The sequence below is a fragment of the Glossina fuscipes genome, unplaced genomic scaffold, assembly GCF_014805625.2.
Source record: "Glossina fuscipes isolate IAEA_lab_2018 unplaced genomic scaffold, Yale_Gfus_2 2, whole genome shotgun sequence".
NCBI lineage: Eukaryota > Metazoa > Arthropoda > Insecta > Diptera > Glossinidae > Glossina > Glossina fuscipes.
The window spans coordinates 28,995,740-29,007,204 of NW_023998416.1; the positions used below are offsets into that span (position 1 = coordinate 28,995,740).

The following is an 11,465-nucleotide window of genomic DNA, read 5'->3' on the forward strand; positions in this document are numbered from 1 at the left end:
AGTTCACAAAAACTGATCTAAGAAAAGTTTAATTTAATTAAATTACGAATTAATAATTAATTAATTAATAATCTATTCAACTATACATATAAATATATATATATATATTTATATATATATGTATATATTGTTTTAAAACTATATATTAGATAGTGAGAGGTAGTACTAGAAAGTGAAGAAGATTTGAAAATTTCATTAAGTCAGAATGTATTGCAAGCTGTTTTCATTTTGCTTTGTTTCGCCTCTCACTTACAATTTTAATTACAAATTAATTTTATATATACACTCAAGGATATAGATAAACAATTTTTGTGAAACTCATACAAAAGAAGTAAATTTCAGAAGTGAATGTTTATATCCACGTATAAGGTGTGGTTATGAACAAAGCAAAAACGAAAAAATTGAAAAAAACAATAATTTAAAATCAATGATTAAAGTTAGAAAGAATGGTTTGGAAAAAAGCTTAGGTTTGAGCATAAGTACTATATATATTTTTTTCTTTTTCTCGGAATAATAATTTGCGCATATTTATAGATTACATAGGCCATCGCTTAATTATTTAAATTCCAAGAAGTTATTTCAAGTTTAAATCGGACCTTTCAGTTATAATATATAACTTTTATTTAGAATTTTAAATTTTATTTTCCAACACTAAAGGTTCACGACTCACATTTGAAATCGAATTGTTATCGTGTTGTTGTTCACCGCCGCCACCCCCACAACTACCGCCTCCACTGCTGCTATTACTGCTACTGCTACTGCTACTACTACTACTACTACTACTACTACTACTGCTGCTGCTGTTGCCATTTACACCGACCATGCTATCATGATTGACTATGAATTTTTTGGCACCACTTAGACCTTGCTTATTGATGAAAAAGTGTTTTTGTCCCATGCCAAGACTGGCGGCACACTCCTCCGCAACTAATTTATTTAGAAAACTTGGTTTCGTGGCACTATCACATGATGAAGACTCTATACTCATACTTGAACAGCCACCAATCGAAGATGTTTCACTTTTCATATCGTCCATCAAAGTGGCATCATCTTGGATGTCGTTGGCAGATCGTACCTTTTCAGTCTCACTTTCTGACACCGATATTCCTTCGTCAATACTGTTCGCAATGCACATAGGTTCTCCATAGGTTCTGCTTGTTTGCGTTTGCAGTTGCATTGAGGAGCAAAGACTGGCTTGCATTGTTGTGGCGTCTATGGCAGCGCTGGGTGTGCTATTTGGCGAAGCTGACATAGGCGAAGAACAAGTGGAGTTTGTCGTATTTGTGTGGCTGGTGCAAAGCTTAGATATGAATAATTTTGGTGTTATACGACCATCATAGGTGCCCGAATCGGGACTCGGGCATACTGATGACGGCGATTGGCAACTAGGCGAAGAACCTCGACTGTAAGAAAATGACATCCCAAGAATTAAATGCAAGTCATCTTAAACACACATACACACACACACTAAAAATATTTACCTCTCCGTGAAAATTTTCTTCATGGGTGGTTGTGAGTAAATGTTCCAGTTGTTTGCACTATTATCATCTAATTCGAACTTTCTTTTAACCGGCCCGAGTTGAGAGGGTCGCATAGCAATCGGTGACATTGAACGTCTTGTGGCAAACGTACGGCGTGTTGGTGAGGGAGATAAGCCATAAGGAAGCCTCATACCAGCACGATTGCTAAAACCGAAAAGGGAACATTTTTGTAGTTCAATCGATTATAGCGAAATAAATTGAAATAAAATCATTCCTATTACCTAGTCGGACTAGGACTGGAACAGCTATTAGCTGCTGATGGCAATACGACTTGTAGAGGATTGCTTAAATCATCTGATTTGCAAGACCAATTTTCGGCTACTAATGTCAAATCTTCCCAACTCTGAGACATTTGCATGACGCTATGCACTTCGCGCTCATGATTAATTTCCCGTGAATTCATATCTATACATTCTTCCTGTCGTAATTGCGACACACGCGGCGTGACGCAACGCGAACTGCCCGGAGTGGTAGCGCAGTTAACTCCGCCCACTGGACTATAACTGGCCGAATAGCGTCGAGCTCGCGGAGCAAATATATTGAAAACTGGAGCTGGCGAAACCTCTCTAGATAAACAACATAATTTATCCTTTCGATGTAAAAAGAGTTTTAAAAATGATTAAAAAAAATTAAAAACTTACCTAGACGATGGATTTGAACGCGGTATACCAATGTTTAGAGCACTTGTATTGTTACCCAAAATGCAACCAGTAAGCATAGAATTTGCTCCGTTGGAATTGTCTGTGAGAACTGTTTGCGTTTTCTTTGGTAAATCCTGTTCGTTAGTTGTACATCCACCAAAATTGCCAGCAGCTTGAGCAGCAGCGGCCGCAGCTGATCGCGTGGTTATACTTGATGATTTCAGCGTCAACCTTGTAGGCGGTATTATAGGAACACTTAAGCAACGCTTAAGTATCTTCGTTGTATTTACATTTTCACTCGATATTTCGCAGTTGGTCGTCGAGTTCACCTTTGAGACAATTGAGTTGATTTTCTTGATGGCATTATCATTACCTGATGGTAGTTCTTGCAAATTGACTTCCATTTCTAGAACTTCAGCTATTTTTTTCTTTTTTTTTTTCTTCTTTTGATCTACGACAATCACCGTCAAGTCACCGTATCGACGTGTCAAAGACGCTGATTTCTAATGTTTTTATTTTTATTAATAACCACAGCAAGATGTGTTTTCGAAAAAAGGCTCGCCTTTTTTTGCTCCTTTTTAATGCCCGACGAGAGCTGTATTAATTATAGAAAAAAAAAAAAATAAATAAACCGTGCAATTATTTGACAGATTGCCTCAAAAAATAACAAACGAACAAATGATCAACACAGAGATAGTAAGAGAATGCAACGTTTCACAAGAGAGAAAAAACAACCAATAAATGGTAAAAAATAAACAAAACAAATACAATTAACGCTGCCAGAGAATTTCGCGTCACTAAGAATTTGAAAAAGTTCTCTTAGCACAAAACAAAATTATGTGCGCAAATAAACAAAAATTATGAATAATTTTTTTTTTTTTTTTTTTTATGATTTCAATGCTGAACTGCTATTCAAAATACTGCAAATTTCACTCTTTCACAAATTTTCCATCTTTTCATAAGAGTAGCTTAACCAGTTAAATATGAAAATATATTTGTGTTCTGTTTGATGTCGATGCCAAGGATTGTCAACTAAAAAGTCGAATGGAAAGACAGACAGACTGTTCAGCTGTTTAGAGGAAGAATTACTTTGCATTTTATTGTGATGATTTGTTGTTGTTGTTGTGTATCTTTTTACTGGCTTAAGCATTTCCTAAAATATGCACGTAATGGGGTACACGAAATTTTAAATGAACTTTAACATAACCCTATGCAGCAGTATTCCAAGTACTTTGAGTTCTACTGGAGAACCCGGCAAGAACAAACATGACAAAGAGAGAAAAGAGAGAAAATTCAATACAATTTCAGCGTAATCCTGTGGTGTCAGTAGATGTCCTTAGAGCTATTAAACCAACTCTACGGTGATAGCACGGATATCAGTAGGCCACGAAGCAATCTTCTAACTTTGGCCTGACAGTGAGAGCGGGCCACTGCGGAAGATCCTTGACGCATTTGGTTTACTCAAATCCGTAGTTTTAGGCCGCTCGCCCCGGCACTCTGAGATTAATCATCGTCAGGGCGTAGAGTCTAAGTTTTCGCACTCCGTGAGTCTCGCTTAACAGTACGTTTAAGCCTCCACGGCAATGTATCCTCGTAAAATACAGATTGGGCACACCCAATAAGCTGTAGTCATTATCTCTCTATCATTTTCTCTTTCCTGACTTGTTTCTGCCCAACACCGAAAAGAAATGAAATATCTGAAAAGATCTATATGCTGCAGCCATCGCAGATTGAAGATAGAGCGAACAATTTTTTTAAACTTAAGAGCGTTTTTTATGAAACCAAGTTTTACGAAATTGCCGCACTACCAGGTTTCCGTCAATTTTCATTTAAATGCCTCATTCTTGGTAATTTATTTTCAGAGAATTAGAAGATGATGAAGGAAAAAATTAATCACGTATGCATTTTGTTTTTTTTTTAAAAATTCAAACATACACTTTTTGTTTTTTGATCCTGCCGTCCCATGGGAAAAATCTTGGTATTTATATCCTACACCATTCGTGGTGCAAAGGTATATTTAATTTTGTGCAGACGTAAGTAAAACCGACGAGGATCTCACATAGACGCGTCTAAATCAATTTCTGAATCAAACTAACTCTGTCTGTCCGTCTCATATCCGTGTGTTTATTCCACAGATTGCAATTTTCGAGATATTTTATGTTTGGACGTTATTGCAATTGCCCCCGCAATGCCTGACTTGGAATCTCTATGTTAAGTGAAGGGCTGTGGGGTTTTCAAAGATCCGACGTGACCTTGGCCGACTAAGGTTTTTATTTGTTCTAAGTTAAGATGTTATGGTTAGCGAATGAAAGTTCATCTTACCTCTTCATGGTAGCAAATTTTTTAATGCTATGTTTAGAAAAATGTAATTTTTAAACGCATTGAGAGAAAAAACAGAAAAAAGGATGTGTAATAGGTACGCAAGTAATAGTATCACATCTCCCATTAGAAACTTTTTTTTTTCGGTTTATTAAAATAACAAAAATCGCTTAGGTTTTAATATTTGAACGCATGGAGAAGCGTGAAATCTGTAGCGTGCAAACAAGTAGTCATAATGTATTGCAAAAATACTTACAATTTATTTTGTCCAAAGGTTTAATTCAATCCTACCCTTTGCTATTTAAAACGGCTTACTATGGTCAACTCCTCTACATATCTAATTTTACGTAAATAAAGTCGAGTTTGTTGGTTTTTCTTGGATAAGTCTTTGAAGTTGAGGTTGAATAATAAAAATCCTCCGTTTTATTATTAAATTACTCTCATAGGCGGAACTTTGAAAACAATATGCTCGGCCCACGCCCAAATGCATTACGAACTTAAATCATCAATTATATATATACATATATGTGTATATGTATATACATGGTCAATTTAAAACTGCCTTCCATTGTAGATTAGTTTTTATAAACATTATAAATAGAGTTACGTCTTACTTAATTAAGCATAACGCATTGACATGTCCATAATTACAGAAAAGCGTTACTCCATTACAAAATGTTTATTTTCGACACTAGACAGCATACCAACCGATAATTCCCGAAACGGATACGTAAGATATAAACCAATGAATTCAAAGAACGGTGTATAGATGTGGCCACTATTAGTGAATTCTCTACTTTCGAGTTCGTCAAGCAATGGAATGAATTTCGTACATAGCCGTGCCATTAAAACAACTGTTGCCTGTAAGTTAATAGTCATCTGCATTCGTCAATAGTCATCGTAAATCTATATGATTTCGTCTTTATTAAAAAATCGAAAGCATTTTTAAAAAAGAGTCAAGCCTCAAACGGTTGGCTACTGTCAAAATTTAAGATAATTTCGATCATTTTTCTAAGATTTGCAATCGTTTTAATAGCATAGCTTTTCTTATTTTCAAAACAATGAAAAATTCGAAAATTTGCCCTTTGATGGGAAAAGACACTGCTCAAAGTCGGCACTGATCGGAAATGTATGTGTGTGTTATGGTATTACGTCAAAAACAAAAATTTCTGGATATTTTCTGGATGTGATCGTAAATAAAATCGTATGCGCATGAATGTTGTTGAGCTCAGTTGACGGCCAAAAGGGATATTTACATTTACGTCAGAAAATATCAAAAATATTTCGAAAATTTTTCTTGACAACTGTAGCAAGTGAAGTTGCAGGAGATAATCGATATTCAATAGGTCGACAAAACAGTCGAAGGATTACCTCCTTCAGATAAGGCCTCCAATGGCTATTATCTGTTTACAAAAGGTTTAAAAAGATTTTGCAAACCTTTTAGCAAAAACTAAAGCGTATTCCAAGAATGCGGATAAATCGTTTTACACGGAAGCATCGAAATATTAGAGAAACGTTCGACTGATTATATTATCTTCGAATGAGACTATGTCGTTAATTAATAAACTCGAATCTTGTAAAAAAACAAAAACTTTTCTTTCCTATATAGCTCCGGGAAACACTAATCGTTCTATTAGTATGCGCTTGCAGTACAGTTTACATAACGATGAAGAGATTTGTACGAATTGTGTACAATTTTCTGAAAAATAGTTTTAAAACTTAAACGAACGAAAAAATTTTCCTGGAATCGACCGACCTACGGACATAATTTTCTACAAATTATAACCTTTATGACTAGGGTAAGAAGAAGTTCATAATAAATATCGCTTTGTTAAGACTTGGAGCTCATGTATTCCATAATTAAATGCTAGCTCTTTGCATTCATGTCTTTAAAAATTGTTATCCGCGAGGAATTTTCTTCAAGTGTAGAGTCCAGAATAGTTGACGATTTCTTGCGAATGTGTCCGAATAGAATGGAATCCGGGTAATATTACTTAACGAAAAATATTTAAATTTATTTTCTGCTAATATTGAAAATTGAGGAGAGGAAAGCCAAACTTTTTTGGTTTTCTACATTTTTCCAATTAATTCAAACTGATGGCTGTATCAGTAGTGTGGGTCGCAAGGTACATTAAGTTTGTTGTACACCCACATGGACATGTGCGTCTGTCCGATGGTTGTCTATCCTGACCTACCGAACCTAAAGTATTTTCATGAAAATTGTTATGCCGACGTGTTTCCCATACAAAGACTCATTTTGAAAAGTCGTCACATGAAGATATATAAGACAGAGATCTTATAACTGTATTAATCGAAATGGTGTTGAGCAGTTAATAGTTGACCGAGGCCGACTGTGATGTTTTTACTTTTACTGCCTTTCACTTATTTTACAAAATATATGGATACAAAAAATAGCTCGCATCGTACGCAACGACATACGAACTTTACAGATTTCTTAAAATACCACTTTTTGTCGCCTTTATGGCGGTTAACAAATCAATGATTTATCTAGATCGGAAAACTCGATAGACGAAAAATCTTTTCTATCAATTAAATATGATTTAATTTAAGAAAATAATTTGCCGGAAATTTTTGACATACCGATGCAAAAAGCACCGAAAGACTTACAGTTTTTCGAAGGTGCCATTTGCGAAAGTCCATCACAGTAAAATCCGAAAGACGTACAGTCAGAACATTAGCGTTGCCTGTCTTTTCTCAGAATGCTTAATATGCTAAAACTTCACTGTTTCAGTGAACTTACGCAGAGCACGATCGAAAATGGATCCAAAATGTCTATAAACAAATCGACAGATTGACAGATTCAGAGAGAAAAATATTATTATTATTATATTATTATTACAAATTTAGCCAGAGAATAAATTGTAAGACAAAAGTCTTAAAGTGCTAGCATCTAAGGGTTTCGGCTTTTATTAAAAACTCTACCGCACTTGAGATTCGAACCCACGACTATTGACTTGCTAGTCGAGTTGTCAAAACGTTTGCGACGCCAAGAATGAAGCTTCAGAGACCCCACAAACTATATACGTTCTTGATCAGTATTAAAATCTGAATCGGTTTAAACATGTCTGTCTGGCCGTCTGCACAATGTCTGTTGCGAACACGTCCCTGGCCGCAAAAATTATGCTATCAACTTCAAATTTGACAGCAACATTGCAAGCTCTTGCATGCAGGTTGGTAATGAAAACGGGTGAAATCGTCCAAAGGATACGCCTACAGTATCACGAATTATGAGAACACCTCTGTTTTTAAAAGGAATGAAAAAATGGTTTTTGGCTCATTATTCATAAACTATAGCAGATAAATCCACAAAAATTTGACCGTATATTCTATGGGCTATGGTGCAGTATCGGTATAAAAGTTAATCTAAATTTAATTGTTTTTTCTTTACAACGCCCAGAAACAAGCTTGAAAAATCCCATAAAGTATATACTGTTTTGCGAACTTTCAAATTTTGAATGCACTTAAGAACGTCCGTGTGTCCGTCTGTCCAGCCGTCTGTCTGCCCAACTGTGTAGAATTGGCAGAAGAATTTGGAAGTGAATTAAACCTTTAAAGGAACACACCTACAACGCTCACGCGCCGCAGCAAAACTTAATTCATTTACTTTTTTTGTCTTTTTAGGATAACGGCGACGGGTATAAAGGTTTCGGTCACGACCGAATGTAATTTTGTTACCTGTTCTTTATTGGCATTCATTTAATCGTTGCTTGACAGCGAGGGTTTAGAATAAAAATCTGTTAACATTTAATAAGCGACGTAGAATAACTTAAGCAATTAATAATCAAATTTGTTTGATTTAAGGAAACTAGTAAATTCATGGCGCTTGTGTCTACGATTTTGACCATGACCATGATCCTGATTCTATAGAAATCAAAATTGGCTTCATATATTTACCTTCTTTATTCATTACGACCTATGTCGCCATTTGAACGTAGAATTATAATGGCAAAAAAAAAAGGTTTGGTCAAATTTATCCTAATTTGACTTACGATTCGTTTACTCGATTAATAGGACTGTCCTTTATTTCCAAATAAATTTCTTCTATTCTGTGTCAAGCATATTAGTGACGTCGTCCAGCCAATTATTCACGTTAAGAGCATACACATTAAAAGGATTAAAACAAGCAGCAGCCTTACTTTATAAAGCGTGAAGTGACTTTCAGTTATCTAAACTTTTTTACATATAACTCATACGCAACGTTTAAGGATAAGAAAATAATATACGACGGCAACCCTCTTTTGTTTGATTGATTTTAAAACATATCATTTGTTCCCAAAAAAAATATCAGGATTTACTAAAATAACACTAAATATGAAAATCAATGCCAACCGTTTGACTTGCATAAAAAATTCGAAAATTGATAAATGATAATGAAATTGGGGGGAAAGAAAAAATTGTCTAAAACATTTGTTAATAGCTTGACTTCTGTTTCTTCTTTATTATTTTGTTGATACATATGTGTTATGCGAAGTAAAAAGAGTGTAAAAATATCTATCCATCTATCTATCTATCTATCTATACAGATGTTTACGTTTGTAGTTAAACAGCGAAAAACACGCATTATAAGTTAGTGAGCGAAGTGCATTGTTATTACTGGGGTATGAGTAGCACAAATTCATGTGCATATTATAAAAGCTCTTAAATTTTTATACATTATCTCAAATTATTAATAGAAGCTCTTCATCGATTCGTGTACACGCTTTCAAAAGATAGATTTCCATGTGTGTATTCAATTAAATGAGATTAAATGTTATAAAATTTAATAAAATTTATCTCTTATTTTATGTTCAGGTAAACTGTTAGCCTCCTTTATAACGAAATAAATAACAAGTGCTTTCATTTGTTTATATTTTAATTAATAATTGTTATGAACACAACCACTTCTTCTTATTTTCTTTCTCTTCTCCCTCTCTCACATACACAAGCACACACACACACAACCACACGCACACACAAATATTTTATCTCAAATATATAAAAAATTATCAACCTTTTTTAAATTGTTTGTTTTTTTTTTTTTTTTTTTTTTTTTTTTTTTTTTTTTTTGTAAATATATAAAAAAAATATTGCAATCTTTATGAGATTCCTTTAATGGGATATGTTAATTAACGTTTTACGTAATTGTCTAAATTAAAAAGATGCTGTGCATCTATATAAATTTAGTTGCAAACTGATGTCCTTTAATTCCCCCCAGGAGACAACAACAACAAAAATTGCTGTATATATATCTGTCCGCGTTAGGTACATATTTTATTAACAAGTTTTTAGCAATTTATGAAGTGTTTATTAGCACTTTTTTGATGACAAATGAAAATTAAATATTTAAAGTTTATATTAAACTTAATCCTTACCTTAAAATAGATTATTTAATTAGTTTTCAGAGTATCTGAAAAATATGAAAATTCTGTGAAAATTCAGCTGACTGAGCTAATATATACTATTTGTCAAAGCTAATAGCAGAGTTGCCAAGTAAAGTGCAGTCATTTCGTGCGGGGCGTAATAAATGCATAGAATAATGAATAAGAAAAATCGGTTAAAAAGAAAATATGAAATAATATATACATCTGTACGCTTTTGAATTAATTATAATCAGCCTTTAAGTGAATTCTAGATATGTAAATAACCAATGTCACATGTTGTCTATATATATAAATATATATTGACAGCAAAATAAAGCCCGCAAACACGCTAGAACGATGAGGACACATCTAAAGATTATCTGATCATCAGTAATATTATTTCAAATTCAATGAAAATAAAGATTTTCGTACTATCATAAATGTATAAAATCTACGATCTTTGGAAAAGTTTTTCGCACTTTTCATCCATTGTTTATTTGATTGGTTCATGAAATTTGTTCATGAGCACTTCATTGCACCGCAGTTGAAAGATCCAGTGCGCACATTACTATTTAGTTTAGTCATGGGTAAATGATATAAACTGAAACGAATGTAGAACAAAATTTTTATACTCTTCGCCACTTATGGTACTAGCGTATCTTGAGTTTGTGCAGATATATGCAACACCCAGAAGGACACGAGATAGACCCATATCGATCGTTTCAATACAGGTCACTATTTATTAGATATTTTTATCAAGTCTCATATACCCCGAGGTTTTCGATATGGTTCGACTCCTTTCGAAATAAAACCATTTTGAAAAGTCCTTATATGGACAATTATATTAAGGGAGGCAATGTTGGATATTTAATGCCGAGTCCTGGTCTACCACATTGTTTTTCTTATTTTTCAATTATAAAAGTGATTTAATTAATCTTTTTACCGAACATCTGTCCGTACTCATGGTAAATTCGACATAACTAATCCCTATAACAGGAAACAGGATGACATTAATAGAACAGATATTAGCAATGTTGTGTCAAGTTCTCGAGTTATGCTATACGCACTTGGCTAATTGGAGCATTATGAGAAACGATGTCCATATCCAAATAGTACGTAATGAACATAGGGACAAAACTGCTGTTATTCGTTTATTTTCTTATTTTAGGTTCAAATAAATAATGAAGTTATATTCGCCTTATATCAAATTTATAAATGCTTTCACCTATGCTATAGGTATCAGATATTGATTTGGGATTTCTTTTCGCGTAGATTGGAGTACAAATTAATCCGGTTCGTTTTTTCTCTTTAATTTATACGCAACTGTATAAGTTAACAAATTAAGGCATACACGACATAGTTCCGTGGAGCTTTGAATAGATGCAGCTCTGCGTCAAAGAGGAGCCCGTTTGCGGGAAACTTTGCTTTTCCTGGTTAATTCGAAGGATAGTACTCCTATAAGTGATGAATAGTGGATGGGCTCCGATATCGAAAGACCAAATAATCACGCTGCAGAGTACGTGAGCCATTAACATCGACGATAAAGCTAATTGTCCATAGCAGTCTCACTTGGGAGGACCATTATACGTTGTCCGAATCAAATG

At 34.1% G+C, this 11,465-nt stretch overlaps 1 protein-coding gene across 2 annotated transcripts; it reads right to left on the reverse strand.

Moving 5' to 3' along the window:
- Positions 1-491: 491 nt before the first annotated feature.
- LOC119633821 (uncharacterized protein DDB_G0271670) lies at positions 492-9,937 on the reverse strand. 2 transcript variants are annotated; one of them, XM_038027593.1, is made up of 5 exons: positions 9,874-9,937; positions 2,183-2,777; positions 1,763-2,107; positions 1,482-1,685; positions 492-1,403 (listed from the first exon to the last, which is right to left on the reverse strand). In XM_038027593.1, the coding sequence occupies exons 2-5, from the start codon at positions 2,584-2,586 to the stop codon at positions 632-634; spliced, it is 1,725 nt and encodes a 574-aa protein (XP_037883521.1). In that variant the 5' UTR covers positions 2,587-2,777; positions 9,874-9,937; the 3' UTR covers positions 492-631. The 2 variants fall into 2 exon arrangements, with proteins under 2 accessions (XP_037883521.1, XP_037883519.1); XM_038027591.1 differs by lacking the exon at positions 9,874-9,937 and having other exon boundaries at positions 2,183-2,917.
- Positions 9,938-11,465: the final 1,528 nt, after the last annotated feature.

What these genes read in the sequence shown, in the direction of transcription:
- LOC119633821 (XM_038027593.1), bottom strand. Translation starts at nt 2,586, where the DNA reads ATGGAAGTCAATTTGCAAGAACTACCATCAGGTAATGATAATGCCATC. An exon ending in CGTTCAAATCCATCGTCTAG is followed by an intron (nt 2,108 to 2,182) that starts GTAAGTTTTTAA and finishes TTGTTTATCTAG; the next exon opens with AGAGGTTTCGCCAGCTCCAG. An exon ending in AAGAAAATTTTCACGGAGAG is followed by an intron (nt 1,404 to 1,481) that starts GTAAATATTTTT and finishes ATTTTCTTACAG; the next exon opens with TCGAGGTTCTTCGCCTAGTT.